At 37.1% G+C, this 26,094-nt stretch overlaps 2 protein-coding genes across 2 annotated transcripts in view; one reads left to right on the forward strand and one right to left on the reverse strand.

Annotated features, from left to right (window-relative positions):
• LOC124277328 (ras-related protein Rab6-like) overlaps positions 1 to 13,588 on the reverse strand; it is a 41,685-nt gene extending 28,097 nt beyond the window's left edge. Inside the window, 2 exon segments of the mRNA XM_046712983.1 lie at positions 5,657 to 5,715; positions 13,400 to 13,588. Of these exon segments, the coding sequence (XP_046568939.1) occupies positions 5,657 to 5,715; positions 13,400 to 13,469 (129 nt within the window). The 5' untranslated portion in view covers positions 13,470 to 13,588.
• A 3,621-nt stretch (positions 13,589 to 17,209) lies between these two features.
• Positions 17,210 to 25,440, forward strand: LOC124277268 (serine/threonine-protein phosphatase 6 regulatory ankyrin repeat subunit B-like; the record flags this gene model as incomplete). Its single annotated transcript, XM_046712917.1, has 6 exons — positions 17,210 to 17,626; positions 17,658 to 17,762; positions 22,661 to 22,732; positions 22,764 to 23,025; positions 24,410 to 24,823; positions 24,856 to 25,440. Coding segments are annotated over 6 exons (1,314 nt in total), but the record flags the coding sequence as incomplete, so codon positions are not given.
• Positions 25,441 to 26,094: the final 654 nt, after the last annotated feature.

The following is a 26,094-nucleotide window of genomic DNA, read 5'->3' on the forward strand; positions in this document are numbered from 1 at the left end:
TTTTATTTAAGTTGTAGTTGTATTATTTGAATAATATTATAAAAATAAACTTCATATTTATCAACAGTAGGATTAGATCTTTTAAATGGTGTATGAGATGTAGTAGCGATAACGTTTTACAAGCTTATAATTTCCTTCATAAACATAGGCTTCATCATGACCTTAGAGTCTCTGGGAACTCGGTGTCATGGCAGTAAATGCCTCTGGTTGACTGGTGTTGAAAGAGTTAAGGTTATATGAGCTGTTCTTAATGGGGAGAGATCTGTAGAATGTGGCTGAGTGATCAAGCTGAGGCCATACTGCTTCTGTTGAAGCAATTTGGTGAAAAATAAGCATGCACATGCAAGGAAATCACAATTATGACACGGCTAGCTTTTACTACTCCATGCGAAAATAAACATATACAGAGTGCTAACAACACGGCAACTTGAGCATAACGGACTACAACACAGCTCATGAGTAATGTACACTAACCGCCTGCAAATCCAACAATTGTAGCATGGTTGAAAATGAAGGCAAAAATATTAGAATTATGGGTGAAAATATAAAAAGCACAAGAAACATTGCATTTTGAAAAAAAATCCATAAGCTGTAAGATGTGTAGCGCACTCAAGAGGTCTTTTGCTTGACAATTTGTGAAAGTTTTCACTTGGTGACACTATCTTGACTCATCTGCATTGTCAGATCTTGACAAATGACATTGTTTTTGCTGAATCCAAAAGGACCCTTGCAATAGGAAAAACTATTTGGACATGACTGAAAATGTTTTTGGAAAACTAAAATATGAGTCTGCTATCTGGTATTTGTGGAACAGAAACTATCCAGACATCACCAATGGAGGACTGACTGACTTTGGTTTTACGCTGCTTTTAGCAATATTCCAGCAACATCACGGCTGGGGACACCAGAAATGGGCTTCACACATTGCACCCATGTGGGGACCAAAGGAGGAGTGAGTGATTATGGTTTTATGCAGCTTTCAGCATTATTCCAGCAATAATATGGCAGGGGACACCAGAAATTGGCTTTAAAGATTCTATCCATGTGGCTTATCTATTCTTGTTCTTCAGCATGACGAGCGGATGCCTTAACCATTAGGCTACCTCACTGCCCCCACCAAAGGAAGAAGTTGTGAGTAAAAAAATGACTTCACACCACTTTCATTTGGCAAGATTAAGACTGGGAGACACCAGAAAAGGTTTTTTAAACAATGTGCCTGGACCACATCAAACCTGGACCTTCGCGGTTACAAGTGAAACCATATCACCAGGCTATCCCTACACCCTGGACAAAGGAACAAAATATATACAGAAGGTGACCCAATTCAAAATATCCTTTTAGCACAATATACAAATATAATCAGCTTGAATGCTTGTCGGGTTTTTTGAAAACACTATTCTAATGCGTTCTGTGTTTGGCCTAAACTAGACAGTAGAAAGTGTGATGGTACTAGGTTTGAAATTACTCTAATTTGTGGCTCTGTTGTCAGACCCAGTCAGGCCATTCCATTCCTCCATTCACAGATCAATATTAGAGTGTCAGTAGATGTCCCTGATAGTCTTATTATACAAGGTTATAGATGTGAGATATTCCTGACATCCTTCCCTTTCCTGAAATACAACACTGACGCAGCCACCGACCCTCCCATGTACATATTTCTGTGATGAGCATATGTCAGTGACCACTCCACGTCTAATGAGATCAGGTGTCACACACATGTCAGTGTCATTAGCCATGATGTGGTACATAAAACCCAGTGGCATGATACAAATATGTTACCATGGTATATTATAGTTATACAACAGCAGACAGAGAAATATATATAGATCAGACAGAAGAATGTTAAATCCAAGTATCTTCTGGAACAAATGAGAATCCTGCAACTTACAATAGCAGTGTAGGAAAGATAGCCCGTCCCAACGTCCGAGACAGGTGAATTTTGTGGAGGACGGGTTAAAAAAATATCTAGTCCGTCCTCATGTCGGGTCAATTTTAGCAAACCAATGACATATATATAATGATTATAACCTTTTTGAATATTTACTGCCGAAGGTGTTTTATTTATATTTGGAGGACAGGCTAGATTTTGGCACGACTGTTAAAACATTTGACCTGCCAGTCCTGTGGACAGGCTAGATTTTCTACATCTTTCCTACACTGACAATACACTACAAAACTGTCACAAGCATTCAGAAAATGGTTTTAGTACAAGAAAATCAGCCTACAGCAATAACGGGGGCACGAACAACTGACCAGGATTTGAAACTATATTAATGTCATAAGGCCCCTCAATTTCTTATGCGAATTCTCGTAAAATACTACAGTCATAATTTTATGAATCTTGACAGGACTTTATCATTACCCAAATAAATAAAAATCATCAGGACACTTTGGGTGACCATCGGAGAGTGTCCTAGAAGGTAGGGCTGGCTAAAAAGATCGACAAATATTGTCAATTGGAAAAATTATTAAAGATAATTGAAATGAAAACAGTGTCATCAATAATATCACACATAAACTTTTGTGATAGAATAAAGTTTTATTACTCACACAATACACAAAGTTAGGTCTTTATCATGGGCTGCTTCTAAATTATGCTCAGGACGATGTTTTTGTTAGTAGCCCATGTATAAACATGTCACCCTTACCAGTGAGATGAAACATATTCATTGCTATCAGATATTTTTTGCCATTTGTGCTTAAAATCACTTCTCCCATATTTATTGATGATCGATATTTCCGATTGTAGATCATAGAGATCGGTAATCGTTAACTCTACATGTATATCGATAGTCATCCCTACGAGAAAGCGAACTTATCTGAAACCCTGTACACCTAATTTTAAACTCTGCAAATTCAGTGTGTGTGTGTTTGTTAATTAAGATGAGATGGCAGTTAACTTTCTCCCTCCTCCCCAAAAAAAACCCCACACACAACAACATTGTTTTGGACTATTCCTCCTTGAAAGTGCATCTGTTGTAATACTCAGGAATAACTGTCATAGCCAGAAGGTTGAAATATAATGCCAAAGAGTTTCCAAGAGATTGGCAGAGTGCTTAAGTCAAGTTTAAGTGTATTGATCCAAATGTTTACTATGAATGCTTTGGACAGCCCATTGTTGATTACCTGATCAAACTGACTTCCATCCAAGCAAAATATCTCAAGGTATGTTAAGTTCTACTAAAACTTTCAGTTCCAAAATTTCTCACTGATGCTTCGAAAAACACTCATCAATACCTTTCAGCAGGTCTGATAAAACAAACCCATAAATTCTGACCATGCTGAAGTGCGCAGGATGCTCAAAGCAAAACACATTTTTCAGCCTGACAGAAAAGGAAAAACAACCAAGTTGCTCTTTTCACATGTAAAAGAAACGTCTCTAAACCATCACATTAAACAAAAGCTTTATCCAATGCAAGTCCAAAATAGTTCTTCCAGAGGGCACTTCACACTTGTCTATTTCCAACAACCTTGGCCCTGACATAAGAGATACTTTTACAGACATAGTTTGTCGACCAATTGCTCAATAGCAGTGGCAGTGCAGTTTCAGAACGGCACCTTCAGTCGTTGCAGATCCGCCAACCCAGTGTGCACTGCAGCGATCCAACACAAGAAAATCAATCGATGGGAAGATGAGTGGCGATGAAGCCAAGTCATTTTCAAGCATTGCCTGAGGTTTTTTGAAGACAAGTTCCGAATCAATGATTATCCTCTAACAGACTGCCACATTTACTGTACAAATACGTTCCCTTGTTTCCTTCTAACTGGGAGTGGGCTGGGATGCTATTTTTCCATGGTCAGCATGCTGTGAACCACATTTATGTAACAACACAGCAGTTTTAGGAAAAACCTGAACCAAACCCACTTAATATGTAACCCCAATATGTTAAAACTGACAGTGAGCGGGTGAGTTTAATTTTACACCTTTTTTAGCAATATTCCAGCAATATCATGACGGGGGACACCAGAAATGGGCTTCACACATTTTGCCCATGTGGGGAATCGAACCCGCGTCTTCGGTGTGACGAGCGAACGCCTTAACCACTACGTTACCCCACTGCCTCTAAAACTGACAGAACAGGCATCATGACAGGGTGAAGTGAACCTAAGCTCAGTAGATCCTGTCACATATAGGGGATATAAATTTGTATGCTCATAAGGAATATTGTTGTCTTGTAGACAATTTGTTCACATCAGTTATGAGAAGTGAGAAGTAGAATGCTTAAACTTATACAAGAGCGACAATGATAAGCATGAGAAAGTACGAGAGTTAGTTCTACATGACTTTGAACAGTGTTTCAGATATATAACAGGGTGTCACCTAAATACTGGAGGAAAGCTGAAAGTGATGCTGATCTCAGATACACACAACTTTGGTGTACCTCACAAGCACAGGTAAGAAGATGACAAAGCTAGGAATTTACACTGAGATTCAACCCACAATCACAGGTTCTGTATGTGAGGACAAATGACGCAACAGAAACATCTTTACTTTCCACTTTTTCAAAGTTCAGCAAGATCATGATTGTGCAAAAGCCAGGAAGGAAATCAAATCCTTGCCAGTGATTGGCCAATTTTTTGTGCTGAAATGACTCACACCATCGAGAGCAATGCCCCCAACACTTTCGCATATATCTTCTGAGAATGGTTAGGTACAAACTGCATGGATGATATGGTAAGCATACACAGACACTTGATATAAGTGGACAGTGAGTGAGTGAGGGAGTTTAGTTTTACCCCGCACTCAGCAATATTCCAGCTATATGGCGGCAGTCTGTAAATACTCGAGTCTGGACCAGACAATCCAGTGATCACAGCATGAGCATCAACCTGTGCTGGGAACTGATGACATGTGTCAACCAAGCCAGCGAGCCTGACCACCTGATCCCGTCTTACAACAAGCATGGGTTACTGAAGGTTCATTATAACCCGGACCTCACGGGTATAAGTGGACAGGGAAGACAGACTTGACACCAAGTTCACATCATTCCACTTTCAGCCAATAAATATCTGTACAAAACTGCACTCAAATTCTATTATGGGCTTGGAAATTACTCTATTCTGATAGGTCAATTAGAGGTATCAAATTACAATAACTACCAGTGATTATCACTATCAAACTATTATGACTGGGATTGAAAAGTTCATTTGTAGTGTTTCATGACAATACTTCAGCGACAAGACAATGTTTCTGCTTCATGTAAGATGAAGACACTGAAGTGATGCTGCTCAGTGATGTTAGCCACTCCATGAACATCACCAGCATGCAGCTGACCAAGCATTGAAACTGGGCTGAACCAATGATAAATGGCATCACTGCTAAACAAGACAATTAAAACTGCACTGACTTTTGCCAACAGACCATAAATGTACTTGATATGCTTTAGCTGTAGAACTATATAGGGTGTCTAATATATGAGACTTTGGTTGGGACTTGTTACATAAATTTCAAAACATACAATAACTTCCACTAAGAGTTCAGAAGAGAACAACAAATATCCTGTTGTCGCTGCATCCCGATATTATTGTTCTTACACCAGACTTGCTTTAGGTTATGTCATTAGCTCCACTTTGAACATCATGATTCAATATCTATTTTCACATATTTACAGAGAGTGGGAGATATTTCGTCGTAATCACCAATCAAGACTCTTACCTGATATGTGTTGTCAAAACTGTCATACATGAACCTTGTGATAAGTGACGTCTTTCCCACTGAAACATAGTAAAGGTAAAGCTAAAGATATTTTTATAACATTCTTTATGTCAAAAAACACCTCACTCCATGCTTATCACATACACCATTCCTTAGGGAGGGTATCCGATTCACTGGCCAAACTGGTCTAGGTGGGCAAACAGCTACCACAGCACCAGCTCCCTATGAGAGTTAGTCACAGAGTTATCTAATAACTGCCCATTGATAACTTACCAGTAGCTAGAATGTAGATATTGTATCAGTAGAAAACAACATTCTCATCTTAGAGCCTTCATGATCCCCTGTCAACATGGCTAAATTTGGCAGCTAACACTCTTTTTAGTACCTTGTCCTACTAATGCAAGGGTCCAGTGGACCCCAAAATAATTACATTTAAAACAAAAACTTGGAATTTCAAGTGAAAAAATTGGTACAGTTAATAAATTGTGTGTCCCTCAGCATGCAAAGTATATATTCTCTGTGTGTGTATGTTTGTGAGAAGTGGACTCAAATTTCTGGATGGAATAGGCTGCTTCTAACATTAAACTGCAAATAATGTCAATGTAAATAACAAAATGACTTCACCAATATGATAAAAAATGATAAGTTGATTTGTTGATGATAATAAACATATTTTTCAGCTTCATCAGGCCAAAAAACGAGAGTAGAGCAAGTATTTATTACCCTCTCTACCTAATTTTGGCATTCTGCATCGCTACAACCATAGAAATGCCAAATAATCATGTTTATGATTTAGTTTGCTATCTACTACAACTTAGTACAAGGCAAATCTTGTATCATGATAACTGGATGGTGTTATCATGTAGTACATTGTATTCTAATATTCTGAATGACTATTGTTTATCTTTTCCACAGCTGTCTGCAATATTCCAGCAATATCATTGCAGCCTACAAATAATCTTGCCTGTGTACTGTGTGTAGGCCAAACCAGTGGCTGATGTAATGCACACTGTCTCATGCCATCAAGGTAGGGTAACCATGGTAACATGGAACTGTGATGTGACCAAAATTACACTTGTCTCTAAGCATGCCTACAACTGATCCCTTGAGGGTTCATATATTTCAGTAATTCTTACGAACATGCATTTCCTCTTTCTTGAAAAGGCTCATTTCCACAATAGATGACATGTCACCCTCTACATCAGTGAGTGATGTAAGTCCATGATATACAGTGAATACATGTTAATTGGCTGCCAGTCTGGTACCAAATACATTGTACAGACTAATGTTGCTTCCTGGAAATGTCATCAATAATGGTCCCCTTTTCTCACTTCCCCTGGGACATGGATGTGAAGCAGCTGACGTCCCCCATGGCCACATAGCCCCATCTTAACAACTTCTCTATTCAAATTTTAGCTTCCGCATTTCTCCATCACGTTCATGGTCAATGAATCAAAAATGGTTTCAGTTTAAATTCCAGACATTATATATAGCCAGTCATTAAGCCCTACAGTGAGAGTATTACAGACATAATTCTTCACTTATGGACTCAGTACTGCAACAAAGATTTAGCTGAATATTAGGCTAGGGATATTACCAGGTAGTCTGTCATACAGACCCTGAAACAAATTTATCCAAGAAAGCCCATGGAAGTCTGGCAAGTCTAGATTTCCACAGTTTCTGAAAATGAAGAAAGTCTCTAGGCTCCTTTTCATTATATTTTATGATTATAATTTAGGAACTGCTTTTTTTCTGCAAAATATGTTCATTACAGAGATTAGATGTTAGTCTAATTTATACCAGGGTATTGTGATATCAATAAATTTGTATATTGATACAGTATTGAGACAAATTTATGAACATTGATTCTCTTTTAATAATTCATTAAAGACAATCGACATTTATTAAAATCACAAATTCAAAGGATCAGCTGAATTAAAATATTTAGGATTAAATAGAATAATTGCTTGTGTACATACATAGACAAATTGTATCTATGCACATACAAAATAACCATATGCCACTTTCAGCAATATTCCTGTTATCATGTGTTTAACATTGGTAAATGTTGTCTCATCATTCAAGTTACTGTAACTATGGTGACTGCACTTTGCATTCAGGGCAATGAACCACAGCATTTCAGTTCTTAATATATAAGTAACCATATTGTCAGTAGAATAACAAAAAAAATTAAATTTAAAATTAGGAATGAAACAAATAAACGCAATAAGTCTTGCTCAAGGTATCCGCCACTGGGTGATTGTGAAGTAAAAGTAAAAGTCATGTCAACTGAGATTAGCCCAGTAAGCTAATGAAAGAGAATGGGATTACAGTAAAATGTATACATACAATGCTGAGAGCTAATTTCAGATTCGCAAACTTTTTTGGCACAGACAACAGACTCATCCGACCCCTCTGTTAGCATGGTTAAAGTGATCTCAACTATTATATTCCTGAGTCAAAGCTAACGTATGTTATATTTGGGATTACACTTTCTTAGTAAATATGTCGTTGTGTATTTCATAGCTTTCGGTCGTGGGAGCCGTGCCAAATAACACTTATCAGAGGGGTACACAAAGTCCGCAGACTAGACTACCAGTTGTCTGACTTCCTTTTTTGTGGAAGCCACGGTGGCTGAGCGGTCTAGGCGTCTGACTTTGTGTGCTGGGGATTAGGTGCCTAACTCTGAGGGCGTGGGTTCGAATCCTGGATGGGACTCAACCCCCCAAAAGTACTAGAATCTGTACTTTACTAAGAAAGTATAATCCCAAATATAACATACGTTACATTTGACCACTTTCTAAAATATGGTGTTGTGTATTTCTGAGTCAAGGCATCCTACATTGTACATGCATGTACTGGGACTGTAACGATTCACTCGCATATTCATGAATCAAACTGTATCCCTTCAAGAATTCAATTCATTATTCGTACTCACTACAATTGAATATGCATTCATAAAATGTCATAAAAATGAGTGTTTATCAAAATGAGATATGAAAAATGAAATATGTCCAAGCCATGATGGAAAACTGTCAACACCCTCATATATCATGTACATTGAATTGACTATAATGTGATCACAGGTCATTGTTGTGAGAAATTATCACCGTCGATATGATCAAAACAAGTCAAGAATTCTATTTTGATATTGTTTCATAATGAATTAGAATACTACATCTACTGTGTCTACTTGCTATTGTACTGTAACCAGATATTCATGATATGTATCACATTTGCCTCACAGTGGATTCGCTGCAGACTGAGTATATACACCAACAAAATCCATTGTGATAAAACACAAGGCATCAAACAGATAAACCAATAGCGGTATTAACAGGTAATGTTCTACCAAGCTAGATATTATCTGTTGCTGATTAGTACTCAGTAGTTTGTAAACAGATAAAAATAGAAGAGAATAACCAAAACACTGACAACTAGAACATGTACATGTAAGATCATTCTCCCATAATACTAATGAAAATCAAACAAACTCTAGATAACAGGAACCCATTGAATCAACTTAATTTTACATCTGCATTTTTCAACGGGTCAACACAGTTGTCAAGACCTAATCTGACAATGACAGTACTCAGTCCTGCAATGTTCTGAAATCAAAGTGTTCAAAGATATTATTATTATCATTATTATTATTATAGGATAATTATATAGCGCACATATCCACGCACTAGAGCATGCGCAAGGCTCTGGTATTTTTTCCCTCGATCATTGGATGTCAATCTCAACGGCACATCACATTATCAATCTCAACTCCCTGGGGAGTATACAACTCTTGCAGCCACTAGGCGCACCGAGTTATTGTGGCTTTCTCATCCTATTGCTACAGGCCCATGTTCCCAACACATTATGGAGATTCAATGCCATGGGCATTATTGACCCTAACATTGGTCATGTCATCATACTGATAACACATGCTGATGCTCAGTCAAAAGGTTAGAGGTAACTGAGATAATAAATATGTCAAAGGAAAGTTTCATTTTTTTACTTAGAGAACAAATCAAATTGCACTTAATTTTCCTCAATAATCAGAAAGTCTGACTGACTGAGTTTGGTTTTACGCCGCTTTTAGCAATATTCCACCAACATCACGACGGGGAACACCAGAAATGGGCTTCACACAATGTACCCATGTGGGGAGTCGAACCCGGATCTTCGGCGTGACGAGCCAACGCTTTAACCACTGGGCTACCCCACTGCCCCTAATCAGGAAGTATCTTTTTTATCAACACAAAATCTTTTTCATAAACATTCTATTTTCCTAGATATTACAGTTTGTTTTCTGTGAGTGATTTTGATATGATAAACAATTTGAAAGAAAAATTATAATTCTGAACTGTTTCTATGCAACATATTACTGATTAGTGCATTTCTGAAGACATGGCAAAGAATTAAATGCTTGAACATTTTAAATACACTTTCACTTAGGCAACAGAATATTTTAATCTTCATGAGAGATTTGAAAACACGCTTGCATCTTTGTCATAAATTGGAAGTAATTTTTGAGAGGGTAGTGTGATGCTCTCCACTGATGTAGCTGGGCAACCGAGATAAAAAGCAATGGTCGAACAATCACATCCAAAAGTGGAAAACACATCGTAATCAGTTTGTGGACAAGAGGTGCAGACAACTGACACGAAAATTGGGAGAATATTTAAGAAATAGCAAACTCCAGTCTTCTTGAAATGAACAGCATTGCTGAGATTAGATTGTATTCATGATGCATCAGGTTGTTTAAATACGAGTGAATGTTGGAAGCCTGTATATTTTGTACTTTGTATTATGTAAATAGTGCTGATCTCTCACAAGAAATAAACGTCTCATTATCACTGTTTATCGTACAATAAAACACTGCAGGAAGAACCAACCACTTGGGGCTCTGCCCCTTATAGTTTATTCTTCCTGCAGTGTTTTATAGTATGATTAACCAGACCCCCAGGTCCTCTGTTTCATAAATACTGCGCACATTGGTTTGGGGCAACAGACTGATCTTTGTTATTGCTATCACTTGACCACAGTTAGTAATTATAATGTATTTTAAGTTCAAATCCTTATTAGGGTGGTGGGGTAGACTGGTGGTTAAAACATTGTACATGGGTTCAAGGTTTGAAGCTAATTTCTGGTCTGAAATTGTGATATTGCTGGAATATTGCTAAGAGTGATGTAAAACCCTACTCACTCACTGAAAACAATTTATTTCAAGAGCAAAAGGTGTCCTACAACATGTAGAAAGCTTACATTACACATATAAAGTTTGTTTGCTTTATATGCCAGTAAAATATAAATCAGGCTGAAAATTAATGTTCTATTTACAGTCTTTGTACCTCCATGTACCATGTAATAAAGTTAAAGCACAAGGATGCTTGAAATCCAGTGCTTTAACCATGTTAACAGTATTATAGTTCAAGGCAATCATAACTGTACTTTATGACACCAAACTATTTTTTCCTTTCTAAGATGCCAAATTTTATACTTACTGTCACTCTATGGCAAAAAAATACAAGCAGAAAAACGATATTGTCGTGATCAAACAACAATAATTGTTCAGGGCTAACTGACGTGTTGTTCTACTGAGATGTCTGCACACCAAGTTAAGAAACATCTTACCAGTAGAACAAATGAAAAAAAAGTGAAAAGACGGTTTTCATTCAGCTTAAACATTTTCACTTTGTTATTTTAATTAAATTGGTAATTATTGTAAACCATATTGGCCAATATGCATATCATATTTTCACTTTCAGTACAAGTTTAGATCATTACATCATGCTTAAGTAGACTCGTCACTAGACATTCCATGGATGCATTGTGGAACTGTGGACATAGGCCTAGTTAGTGAACGTTGCTGTGTTGCTGTTTAAATTAAAATGAAAGCAAATATGAGGGTTTTTTCTTGAAAAAAGTTAAACGTGATGTTTCCACCTGTGATGTTAGCCGACTGAAGCAAGTGCAAGGCATGAAATGTAGTGCAAAGCAGTTAGTTGCATTGTAGGAGACTGTACTGGGCAATGATGACTGACCTGAATAGTACTGCCTTTGATCTTTAGCATAGCATCTTTACATCACGGTTACACTTTCTCATGGACAGCCACAGCATGACATGTCTTTATCCACTCATGTGCATATTTTTGTAATAAATACAGTCATGCCTTCTATATATTTATGTAAGTACCATATACCAGAGGTGCTGAAACATGAAACTTTTCCACTTTGCCTGTGCAAAAAGATTACTGGTATCAAAATCTTCTGACTCTGGTTGAATATCCTGAAGGCAACTAATGTCCCCTCTTATGCCAGTTGCCTTTCCAGTTAGAGGCACAAGTCTGTTTTGAACCATTACCATTGATTACAACTTAAACACATGAGTATCAATTACAATATTTACAAATTGTGCAATAACCTGTCCTATTTCCTGCTACAGTTAGAATTACCTTACAGCTGATCCATGTGTGTGTTGTGTGTGTGTTGTTTGTGTTGTTTGTGTGTGTTGTGAGAGTATAATATTAGCTACCGGTATATCTGTCATACATTAATAGGTTAAATTAATATGTCATCAGAGATAAACATAACTGTCTGTAGCAATTTCTTGTTAGCCAGGCAACAATGAACATAAATAATAAAATAGTTTATAATAAAATCAGTACAAAGTAAACTCTGTAAGACTTATACGACTGCATTGATATACAATATTGGCATGTTCTGACACCCCTTGTGTCAATATTGACATTCAATGAAAACATTTTAAGCATCTCACAAAATGCATTCTCTTGCTCATGTCCATCTCTAAGAGCATGAAATGAGAATTGAGCTTGTACAACAACACTGATGTATTTGATTATCTCATGGCATTTAATTTTTGTTTCCTGTTTCCTGACATCACTAAACTATGAATATGTGTTTTCAAAGTGTGTCGGTATATTTAATTTCATCATGATCATATCAATGCAATATCATTTAAAATGAATAAATATGCTTAATAATATAGTTTTAGAATAAATATTTAACATGTTTACTGAAGAAAAATTGTTGAGTCTGGATAAACATTTTACATGTTTACTGAAGAAAGTTAGTCTGACATAGCAGGCTATCGAGACCGCTAAATGCATAAAATTCCTGGACACTTAAGTACTGGTTGACCTAATTTAGTAGTCATGGTGAACTTTCATTGATCATGAATATTCAGTAACATTAAAACGTCTGAGTTAAGATTGGCATTGGAAATTGCACGTGATAGTTTCACAAAACTAAATCGTATGAGGTGTGTGGCTAAATTTTGACAATGATTCATGCTAAGTGTAGGACACTGTGTGACATGGCAATACCAAGCTGTCAAAATATGTAATGACGCTTCTTAATACATTCCACCTCGTTTCACAAATTTTACAAGAGGAATAATCAACAGAATCAACTGTGTATGGAAAAAAGATACAAAACATAGTCATAAAATGCATCGACATGAAATAAACGAAAAAGGGAGGGGCTATTTATTGGCGATTCAAAGAAGGATCAAACACGATAAATATTGAACGAAATAAGCCATTTTACACAACAATGTCTACTGATTCACCGCCATTCTCCAACGTTATTTGATGTCCATATATAATCAGTTATTGAGATGTTACTAAAACAATAATATTATATGAATGTGTGGTGGAAATAAATTATCAAGATCATGATTTTTTTACGTGTTGTAACCAGTGACGTGATTCAGGCGATGCCAAGACTTACCACTCTGTTCACCGAGGAAAACTAGCTTGAATTTCCGAAGGGGATTACCAAATTCGCCTGAGGAACTCATCTTTTCCTCCCCAAGTTTGACAAAGATGAGAAAAATTAATCTTTTATGGTGGGGAGACACCTGTGTGAAAGAAATACCGATATACACCAATATACCGTAAACCCGTCGCCACGTTCGGAGCCTCGCTTTCAGTTACTGCCGGATATATGTAACCTCACAACTCCTTCAAATACAGAGTATTCTTATGGCCATCTATTGATCCAAAATTAAATATAGGTTTCATTTAATATTTAGTGTGACTAATCTGAGTACAAAATTCCGTTTCAAACAAACAAGCGTCATATAAGATAGTTCAGCGTTTCATTCAAATGAATATTTTGCTTGTTGTAAGGATCAGACACATGCTAGTTTTACGGGAGAATCTCTCTGTTAGAGCGTAAAACATATCGAAACGGGGATTCATAACTAATTATACTGGTTTAACCGATAAGAAAGACTGACATTTGGTGTCTTTCATGGGTTCATACAAAATGTTATTCTCGTAAATTGTACTAATCTAATTAGTTGTAACGAAAATATGTGAATATCATCGCGCACCTGCGCATACAGGCGGAAGTGTTGCACTTGCTTGCTCCTGATTGGTCCATTATTTTGGGCTGTCTGCTACGGAATATTTGCGAGGAATGCAGAGACTGACAACGTAGGTATTGCTTGTGGTGTCTATACGGCGTTGTCGGTTAATTTATTTATTCACGGTTGTATCCAAGGCGTCACAACGCATCTAGTTGAAATGTTAATGACTGTTGTGGAAAATCCGAAAAATGTCAATGTTGGAAGCGTTTAACAAGATGGAAAATGTTCACATGACTTAGGCTAGCCTTGACCAATGTTTGTGAGATGATGTTCGACTGTGCTCTTGGTTGAAGAATAGTTTATGTTCAAGTGGGACTTGCTCCTTATATTTGTTTTGAAAATCAAGTGTGTTTGATGAGTTGATGAAAAACATAATTAAACTGGGGAGGTCACCATCAACTCAAGTTAAAGGGTGTTTTTTTGTTGTTGTTTTTCTTTGTGTTGTTTATTAATTAAGTAACTTTACTTGGTGGAACCGGGAACCGACAGTTAGACAGACTACAGAATAGGTAGACAATTGTACAACTCTGTCATGAGTTGTCTTTTTCTGTTGCAGGGTTGTTTAGGATTCGTTTTACTTAATGAAACAAAGGGACATACATTTGGAGAAGGTCTACTTAGTATGGACATTATTTTGAGACGGTCATAAAATTGTGCGCAGTTTATAACAGTCTCTGACCAAAACAAACGTTTATAAATGAAGCTATTCAGCTAATCACATACGAAGATGTGTTCCTGTGCAAATGAGTTGTTCTTATAAACATACAATGAGAACACATCAATAGAAAGTACACTGAAGGACACCAAATCACTTTCATATTCAGTTATTCATTGGGGCTATTCATATGTGTTCACAATGAATGTTTAGCTTTGCCATGGTAACTGTATAATATGTTGACTGTACAACAATAGATGATGACTGTCCATACAACCCAGGTATGAGGTCTCACCTTGTACCAGCCTATCACTTCATTACTGTACCTTAGGGATTTATTGAGACCATCAGCTCACATGCATATATTTGGCCCAAAGTCTGGAGCATATATCAGTTCAAATTCTTAATTTAAATTTAACGTTTGGTAATTTCAATAAATTTTACCTACAAAAGAACAAAATAATTTTCTTTCCAATATCCATGTTTTGTTTGGAATCCTGGATAAATTCCTGCTGTTGTACTCAAACCATATAACTGATTATAATATTTTATTGGTAACTGAAAACTTTTGATGATGCAGAATACATGGTTTCCTAGAAAGATTAAATGCCTGAATGCTCAACAACCACCTGATAGAGTGTAAATGAGAGGCCTACTAGTCCTTCACATTTTCTTACCCGTCAAGGGTGTTGGGGTAATCTAGTGGTAAAAGCGTCCACTTGTCACCCTGAAGACCTGGGCCCACTTGCCAAAACAATCGTAAGAAAACAATTCTAGGTTTTGTCTACAATAGCCATTGACTTGCACAAAGCGATTGTAGGCCAAGATGGAAACTTACAATATTGATCCAGACCAATCTTAAATAGCCAAGATTGTCACACAAATAATCTACTTTACATTAAAGGGTTACTTTATTTTGCAAAATCTTTATAGTTGAGTTGAGTTGGATTTTACGTTACATCGGCATTACTCCAGCCATATAGTGACGAGATCAAGTCTGAATTAATACACATTTTAAGTAGAAAGTCCAAATGAGTTTTATTCTACTTTATAATTAACATGGAAATTTCAATAACACAGATTAATGTCAGAAAAATAATTGTTTGCAGTAGTGAACCACATAACTATTGATTGCTAAAAGTACCATTCCCACCCAAGTCCATGTTGAATGAAAGTGTGAAACAACGTTCCTTTTTGATAATCAAGGGAAGGCTGATAACTGGGGTGTGTACAAATGACTAATAATGGCCATGACCTTGTTAATAGTGCAAAGGCAGTTTGCTGATACACGTATATATGGTAATGCCTGTAGAGTCTGCAATGAAATACAAGTTAGCAGGCACAAATATACAAGTATCTTTCTCCTTCTTAAATCTGATTATGAGAGATGAAAGATTAGCATTTTGATTTATGCATTTTAGATAAATGCACTTATTCATCAAACATACACAAACATATGAAATATTTGTAGAATTTTTTAGAAATAGCAAAAGAAGTTCACATTTTGGAAATAATTTTTTCAACATAATAGTGTTATATAATTATTACACAGTAAATATATATAAAACAACTGCTCTTTTGAAATATTATTTCTTATTCTTTTTTCACTGCCATGCATTCTTCACAACGTTCCCATAGCCATAACATTTCATATAGCAATAAAACAAACATGTGGGATATACATATGTTATATTTCACTAAATTTTGCACCTGACTGATGCAAATTATACTGACCCAGATCGTACATCTATGTGCTGTGTCATAACGAAACAATACTATTGTGTATTTTTTATATGAAATTTTGGAAATGATGACTCAGGCACCATTGAGGTTGTAAGAGGCAATCGGATCAGGTAGTCAGGCTTTGTGAATTGATGTGTCATTGTACCCTGACAACCTGGATCCTTGCTCTTCACTTGATTGTCTGGTCCAGTCTGTATCATTTACTGGCCTCTGTCAAGTTAGTTATTGCTGAGTGTGACATTAAACAACAAAGATTTCTGTTTTCTATTCTTTTGCAATACTCAGAGTAAAATTTGTCTTGTTTTGAAAACTTGGTTTGCAATAATATTTACCATATTTACAGAAAGTACACCAGGGGTTCCACGAAACAGGTTGATCTGTGCGCTAAGATGACCATAACTCCAGTACTTCAATGAATACTTACAATTACTTTAGCACTAAGACTGATTTGTGGAATTGGCCCACAGGTTTCCACAGAGGGAACCTATCGCTAAGGTGATCCTAACTCCCATACTTGAACATAGACACAAGGCAGTTATACTATAGCTCTAAAATTACCTTGTGAAATGGGTCCCTGCGGTTCAACAAAGCAGTCATAGCACTAAGATGATCGTGACTCCCATATTCTAAGACTTTGCGCTAAATCACTTTGTAGAACTGTAGAACAGGACCCTAATCAGTAATAATACTTCAGAATGTGTGTTTTACTTTACAGACAACAAATCAGCATGATCTTTGGTCTCTGAAAATCTGTCACGATGATGTTTGAAGCGCGCCTGATTCTCGACTCTACTACGTAGTAGAAGAAAACGACCTGGTGAAACTTCAGGGACTCATTGACGAAGGCAGAAATTTAGATGAGTTTTATTTTGATGATCAAAACATCAGCACAAAGTCACTTCTACACGTAGCCTGCGAAAAGGGAAGATATGATTGTGTGAAACTCTTGATTGACAACAAAGCTTCCCCGTTTGTGCGAGACAAATGGGGACAGTCACCACTTATGTACTCAGTTGCATCCAGACATGCTGATGTAGCAGAACTGTTGTTGCAGAAGAATTGTGACATTATCGATGATTCAGACAGTCATGGGAAGTCAGCCTTGCACTCGGCAGCTGAGATCGGGTATGTTGAAGGCATCAGGGTGTTGCTGAAGTATGGAGCCAATGTTAATCGTCAGATGATGGACGGGGAACACAGCCTTGAGCCGAGCCATCTGTGAGAGAGATTTGGAAAACTGCATAGAAACTGTTCATATGTTGATCGAAGGTGGAGCTGACTTGAACATACGAGACAGGAGATGTAAAAGGACTGCTTTGCAGGTGTGTAAAGTTCTGTTGATGATGGCTGATTGGCTGAATTAATAGTATTTATACACAGCAGGTTTTAGATATAAGAGAAATAAATGAAATTTGAGCAATGAATATTAATCCTTCCTAATTAAGCTAATACATGGTATGGTATGTGGCAGTTTGACTGTGTTTTGTCTGAGAAGGTTTTAATTTTATACCTATGCAAACACTTGCATTTTCTCAAATATTGTCCAAATACTGACTGACTGAGTTTGGTTTTACGCTGCTTTTAGTGGTATTCCAGCAACATCATGGCGGGGGACACCAGAAATGGGCTTACACATTGTACCCATGTGGGGATTTGAACCCGGGTCTTCGTCGTGACGAGCCAATGCTTTAACCACTAGGCTACCCCACTGTCCCATTGTCCAAATAAATGAATTTCCAGATATCCGTGTCAATTTATGGAGGCGCATAAAACAACAACCCACTATTGTGTAATACAGAAGATTATGTGTGCTTTATGCTCTGTCAAAAACTACACAGGATTCATTCAGTGATTTCATATGAAGGAACTTGGTCAATATGAATGTGAAATTTGAGACAAAACTAAGCGTGAAATAGCATCATCTGGACATATTTCCTTCCTATGTACCAGTGAAAGCAACAATAATATAACACAAGGAAGTTTGACACAATGTCCAGAATAAATTGTATCAGAATTTATTATGATATTTCGCTATTTATAACCTGCACCAGTGCATGTTCAAAATATGAATAAAATATAATAGCATCATATGGACATGTTTCCTTCCAATGTACCAGTTAAAACAACAATAATATAACACAAGGAAGTTTGACACAATGTCCAGAATAAATTGTATCAGAATTTATTATGATATTACAGGGTGCAATTTCACTATTTACAACCTGAACCAGTGCATGTTAAAAATGGCTGGTAGGTTGTCTTTAGTAAGAGGTTGCACTCGGTGCAGGTAGGAATAAATCTTCTAACATCTCACAGCTGTCATCATGTGTTTTAATTGTGAAGTAAGGGTCTGGAAGTAAAAAGAGTTGTTACAAGCACAAACATGTGTGTACTCATTAATCAGTTACATAGCAGTAATCATATAATTGAGATTTATAGATAAAGGTAATACAAAATTAAAACAGAATCATTCATCATTATCATCATGGGATCTGGTTCTGTTGAATGTATCTGATACTGAGTACTTGTTATGAAAATTGCTAAACAAGTATTATGTTATATTTTAGAACCAGTGACATTATTTTATGTTGCAACCAAATTTTTTATGGTGAAGCCAGACCTATAAGCCAGGTTGCACTTGGTTCAGGTACTGAAAAACCCCCATGAAGTTGCACCCTGTATTAGAAATAATATAATCCAATACTGTGTTATTTTAGTTGCAATGTTTACTATTTTCATAACTACAAGTGTACCACTTTTGTACAACTGATTACTATTGCCCGATATGTTTTGACATATAACACAGCTTGATCGGTCATCATTGAGATTTCCCTTGGCCCTGGTATTTCATTATATTGATTAGATCTGTATTATAAAAGCATCACATTTATGATATATATTTCCATCTTTAACTAGCATTCATTTCAACATCATCATCCCATACTATATTAATTTCAGATATAATCAGATTTAACATGACATTAAGTCACTCTACTGCCTATTAAGACTTTCTGAGAGTTTTTGTTTCATAGGTAACGTTAATCTTGATATTAAACATGTGGCCCAGTCTTTTGAATGCTGCCATTTGCTGTGCAGATTTACCTCCCTTGAGCATGCTAGAATGGTGCTGGGATCAAATCCCACATTGCCATGATTGTGTTTCTGGTTTGTCAGCACCATCATCATGCTTGTTGGTTTTGATGATAACACAGCTCTCTTGTGTTTTTTAATGACCCTGCCGTCCCTGGAGACTTCTCTCCTCCCTGCTGGGGGTTGCTGTTGTCTTACAAGAAACTCAAATTTAGATTTTGTTTGTTTGTTCTTTGCTCTCTACATTTTAGAAAGAAAATGTAAAAGATATTAGCTTTTGGTAACAATGGGAACTGTCGCTACATGGAGCATCAGGGGAGTCGTTATATCTCCTTCCATCAAAATCACAGGTCCAGTGGTATTTTTAATAGAGGCAAGAATTTAGGGATGTCAAATTTTATATTTTGAGAAACACAACATTTCTGGGTGGATTTTTACTCTTCCATCAGGTGAATATGCAAGTACTTTCATTCACCTGATAAAGAAGTAAGATAATATACCCGTACTCCGAAATATATGTCCTCAAAATAAAGATGCTGAATCCATATATTCTTGCTTTTATGTGTATCACTTCCAATGCCATTCAAAGGTAATGTTTATTTGAACTATACAGGATGTAAATCAGTCCCAGTTTGACATTTTACATATTTTTATTATTATTATGCTGTTACGTCCCTTTGATAGTGAATTTGATTAACACAATATTTTACTGTGAACAAGTGTAGGCAGGCCACATTGGCACAGTCTCCCCTCCCATCATTGTGGTAGACTTTGTAACAGATGTCACACATTACAGGGTATAAAAAGAACTAAATTGGAACGACTAACAAATTAATCATTTTGGTATGAATTATGCCATAGACAATTGTGTAAACAAATAGACATGCATCTACTTCCTATTCAGTTACCTAAACATAAAAAAAACATATATTGAGAAAACTATTACACATAGACCACGGCAGCATGTCTGCATATAAAAAAATGACAAGAATTAATTTGAGCATGTTTGATAACTTGTTGCATGTTTTGTTTTTCAGATATCTAAAACTCCATTGCCATACGTACTGTCAGTCATCTTCATCATCACCCAGCTAGTAGCCTGTATGTAGTCATGGTAACATACACAGCATTGCTTTCAACTGCAGTGGTGCATGCTTGATGCATGGTTGAACTCCAGGGAGGTGTCACAAGAGTGTAACATAACACGATTTTCTTGAGGTTTGTAAACGTTCATCATGTTTATTACATGTTTCTCTGCTGATTTTATATAAGTTTATGAGAGATTATAAGTAAAGTATCTTGCGATTAAATCTATGAATGTCCCCGAAACCTTAACCCTGTTTTGAAAACGTTTCATGCACACATGCAAGAATAAGTCGGTGCATGAACCCTCCTGTCTCAGCCCCTTTTGAAGACATCTCGTGCATGCATGCAACCATGATCGATCCCGTCAGTTCCAACCCTGATGTTTTATTCCTGCATCAATCTTTGATATAGAACAGTAGACAATTTTGCTCTATAGTACATTAACCTATGCAGCCTGTCATGGAAAATACTATGTAATCTTTATGTCTATGTGTACTTAGTGCATTTAAAATAGGGATCCACAAAACAATTGATGTTTGAACACAATGAGTACCACTAACATCTATTTACCATTCTATACTACTAATCCATGTGTTTTCAGGGGTGGAAATAACCCATTGCCCGACGTCTGAGTCCAGTGTTTTTTTCTGTAGGGCAAGCAGATTTGTATATCACACTGTACCGGTGTCCAGTTGACTTTCCATTGTTATTTATGTTGTTTATTTTTAAAAATCAACAAGAAAACGGCCGGTATAGTGGAAAAATTATCAGGGCAAGTGATTTTACATGTGCCACTGTTCCGGAGTACACTAGCAATTTTAAAGTTATTTCCACCCCTGTATTTTGTGTAATATGCTGTGTTCTTGGGCTTGATGTCATCATACTGTTTACTCTGGAATTGTTTCATGTTTCTGTTTTGTTTTAGATCAGTATGTCACATTATAACACAGTGAATATGATATGTATCACAGACACTGGGCAATGAATATGAATGTTGGTTAATAAATACAATAACAAGTCAGCAGCAGCTGTATAATATTTATTATATCCATTAAAACAAAAGCAAAATATATTTTTGGGCAATGTTTTGACCATGTTGACAGTGTTAATTTATCACAACAACTACCAGTAATCACATTACTGTCAGTTTAAAAATACCTTCATAAGAGTGTTGTCAAGAGATACAGTTTGATTCACCTAGGAGTCCACAGCATTACTGGTACACCGCAATACATTTTCCAAGTAATATATATTTTTTCTGTGTACCGGAATGTTGGGTAAAAACATGTGACAAGTTTACTTATCATGTCTATGGTTTAATTCTGGGACAATGGACACAAATGAATACTGAGAGAAACGGTTCACACTGGGGATAGTCAAAAGTGAACTAAAAATCAAAGATTTTATAAATATAATAAACGTCTTTATATTTTGAAATCTGGTAAATATTGTGACCAAGTGGAGAGGCTCTAACAACATAACACACAAGAGTGTATCCAGTTCATTCTGTATTCAGAAACCTTCTGTGTGATGAAGCACATGGAGAAGCCTCCCAGTTTAGCTCCTCTCTCTCTTGTCTTACACTCTGACACTGGCTCCCTCTCTCTTATCAGTAGGTCTTTAACTCTGGACCAATGCTGGGTCAGTCCTAGTCTGTCGTACAGACACTGAAGCAAATATATCCAAGAAAGTCCACGCAAGTCTAGAAAATGTGGCAAGTCTAGATTTCCTCAGCTTCATGAAGAAAGTCTCAGGGCTCCTTTTCATTATATTATATTTTTTTTACTATGAACTTTTTTCAGTAAAATATGTTCATTTCAGAGACTAGTTGTTAGTCTAGGTCAGTCCTTGTCCTGAGAGCCTTATGCTAATCCCAGATGACAAGTATTTATAGCTTTAACCCCTAACATGTGTCTTTAAGGAATCTCCCCATCACCTTAAGTACTTAGGGAAAGATAAACCTTAAACACCCTGTCACAATAATGAAGAATATATAAATATAAGAAACATCATTGATATTTTGTGTCACCTGTTCTGTTCCCAGAATGCTGCAATAAGGCGGAACATCAAGGTGGTGGAGATGTTGCTTGAGGGGGAAACATCATTGATATTTTGTGTCACCTGCTGACTTGAATGCTGCAATCTTGGTGGTGGAGATGTTGCTTGAGGGAGCGACATGCGGTCGCACAGCTCTCACCAACATGATGACCGAGTGGGTTAAAAACGTGCAGGGAGTGCCCTTCATTCCGGATGACGTCATGACGATCATTGTAATGATGGTACAAGCTGGAGTCGACCTGAACCTCAACATATGCGAGTACTGCAATCCCATGTTGACTGCTGCAAATCTGAAAGCCGAGCCACTGCTCAGACTGTTCCAAGCCAATGGTGCTGATGCCAATCTTACATGTGAGTTGCTCCTGTTAATTAAGAAATACAGGTCTCTCTACTCCCATGTATAGTGTAATAAAGTACAGTTTTGCCCTGAACTGTTACAGTTAAAGCATCCTCATGCTTTGGATTGTACACTGATCCATTGACTGGTAAATAACATCGCACCTTGAGCATACTAAAGGATGTGGATATGACTTTATGTCAGTGAAATATTTAGTGAAATATTTGTGTGTGACCTGTATTTCTGACTTAAATTGTGGCAGCCTAAAGTAAAACCAGACAAGTAAGTGACAATACATCAAGCATCAGAGGTACAGATAAGCTGCGTAAATTATGCAAATGTTTATGTGAAAACTCAATTCCTTTTAGTCTATTGCGTACAAGTACCCTTGAATTTTTGTAAATACCCAATAAATGTGTTCTTACATGCGTACACACGAAAATGTCAAATCTTAGCTTGCGTACATGTGGATAGATAAATAACTTAGGAATATTGAGAGGTTCTATTTCAGGATATGAACTTTGCAACTTGCAGTTTTTCTGATTGTTTCTCATGTTACAGATCAAATATAAATAACAAACACTAACATTTAAACTTTATTATATTTTTACAATTAATGGAAAATGGCAAAATACCCAATTGAGTTTGAGTGAGGTGAGTACAATGTTATTGGTTACTCAAAGGAAAATTAGGATACCCAATTGAGATGAACACAAGAGAGTACATAACTCAGTTACCCAAAACGTTATCTGTAGCTCAGAAGCATGATCACATCACGGCTGTACAGTTTACCTGTATGGGGATTTACAAATATCAGGTTGTGTTCTCGAACAGGAGACCCGTGAAGATCCGGGTTAGAATTGATATTCAGTGACCCATGTTTGTTGTAAGAGGCTACTAACGGGATCAGGTGGTCAGACTCGCTGGTTGACACATATCATCGTATCCCAATTGCGCAGATTGATGTTCATGCTGTTGATCACTGGATTGTCTGGTCTAGATTCGATTATTAACAGACTGCCACAATATCGCTGGAATATTGCAGAGTGCGGCATAAGACTAAACTCCCTCTCTCACTCCCTTTCTCACTCTAACAGGACTGTAACAAGACTGTGAGTGACACACATTGGCAATACTTTCAAGACGTACCTATGTCAGCTGCAACAACACATGCATCTATAGTTAGAAAACACTGACTGACACTGGATTTACTGTTCATCTTGCCAACACCCAATATAGCATGCACGTTTCTGATGCAGCAAAGGTTGATGTTATCCACTTGCAATAACTTCATGGCACAAAACGCTCCAGACTTACTGTAGTAATATTCACACAGATAGTTTGCAATGTGCTGGTTTTTAGTGGAAGGGTAAGGTGAAGTTGGTGTCTGTTTTTCAGCTGTGATGGGAGTATCCAGCCTACTGATATCCACCAGCAAGAACGACATCCTGTCTTTGAAGACACTACTGGAGTGGAATGTCCACACAGATATCCCCGGTCTGATCTACAAGCGGCGTGAGGATAAGGAGTACACAGTCGATCCATTTGAGCTGGCAATAATGGAAGGACATTTTGATATTGCCAAGATTCTTATTTCTGCTGGATACAAGAAATACCACAAACCATATCTGTTTGAGCAGGCTCGACTGCCGAAGATGCTTCAGCAGAATCCAGAAATGTTTCACTGGCTTCTATCAAAGGCTTCTTGTCCAGATACACTATTTAATTTGGTGATATTTTCTTGTCGGACGTTGTTGGGTAGAAATGTTAAATCAGCTGTGAAGAAACTGCCCATCCCTGCCAGAATTAGAGGAAGCATCCCTGCCAGAACTGTTGGATATTAGGAAGGATTGCCCTGGCAGAACTGTTGGATATTAACGACGCCTAATGGTTAAAGCTCTTCATAGATCACAACTGACTGAGGTGGATTTAAATTTATTTATCGGTAGAGATGCAGTAACAAAGGTCATATACTAAACCAAGTATCTTGACCACATATCTTCTGTTGTTGTATTTTGTGTTGTTCAGAAATATTCTAGCTAGTCCATTTGGTAAAATCCCCAAAGGCACTAACTGGTACCTTCTGAGGAGACAAAGGTTGGTTGTGTTTTTTATGATGGAACATCCAGTCTGTGTTTTACTTTATGAATGACAGCCAGCCAATGCAGTTAGAATGGGTAAATGGAGATGGGTATCCCCAGACTGCTTTCCCAAAAAATGTTCTCAATCAAAAGTGTTGTGGCTGTTTATAATATTGTCTTTTAAAGCTCAGTAAAGTTGACATGGTGGTATTTTTACGAAAGATCCTTAAATGGAAAGCTGTCTTTATGTCCAAAAAAGCAATGAAACAGAGGATGTGTTATGCATTGGAGGATAATGTCTGTTTTTGCCTGATGACATGTTGCAAATAAAGACAATGAAGACATGGCGCTATATTTACAATATCTGAACTGGTTTGACATTAAGGAGAAAATTGTCTTTTTTAATTGTCTTGAGATTGATTGTCCAGATATCGCTGTCTGTCAGAATTGGATGTCTGTTCATTGACTTAGATTATCATACACTTCAGAAAGCAGACTTGTTATTGCTTACAGTATTCTTTTCATCTTAAGGTGAGTGAGTGAGTTTAGTTTTACGCCACACTCAGCAATATTCCAGCTATATGGCGGCAGTCTGTAAATAATCGAGTCTGGACCAGACAATCCAGTGATCAACAACATGAGCATCGATCTGTGCAATTTGGAACCGATGATGTGTCAACCAAGTCAAGCGAGGCTGACCACCCGATCCCGTTAGTCGCCTCTTACAACAAGCATGGGTTACTAAAGGCCAATATTCTAACCCGGACCTTCACAGGTTTTCATCTTAAGGATACTTTATATTTTCTGAAATCTTCTGACCCTCTGTCGAGTGGGTTGGCACACTTTGTCAATTTGCATAGATCTGAACATTTGAGTTTGTTGACAAGACAAATACTCTCTAGAAAAGTCATCCCACAGATGACATCCTTGCCTTGTCAACTTTCTGACGAGGTTGACCTATTTGGTCATGTGGACAAGGTCGCTTAGATCAGAAAGTCTGTG

This window comes from Haliotis rubra, unplaced genomic scaffold, assembly GCF_003918875.1.
Source record: "Haliotis rubra isolate DU_JTF1 unplaced genomic scaffold, ASM391887v1 Scf22, whole genome shotgun sequence".
Taxonomy (NCBI): domain Eukaryota; kingdom Metazoa; phylum Mollusca; class Gastropoda; order Lepetellida; family Haliotidae; genus Haliotis; species Haliotis rubra.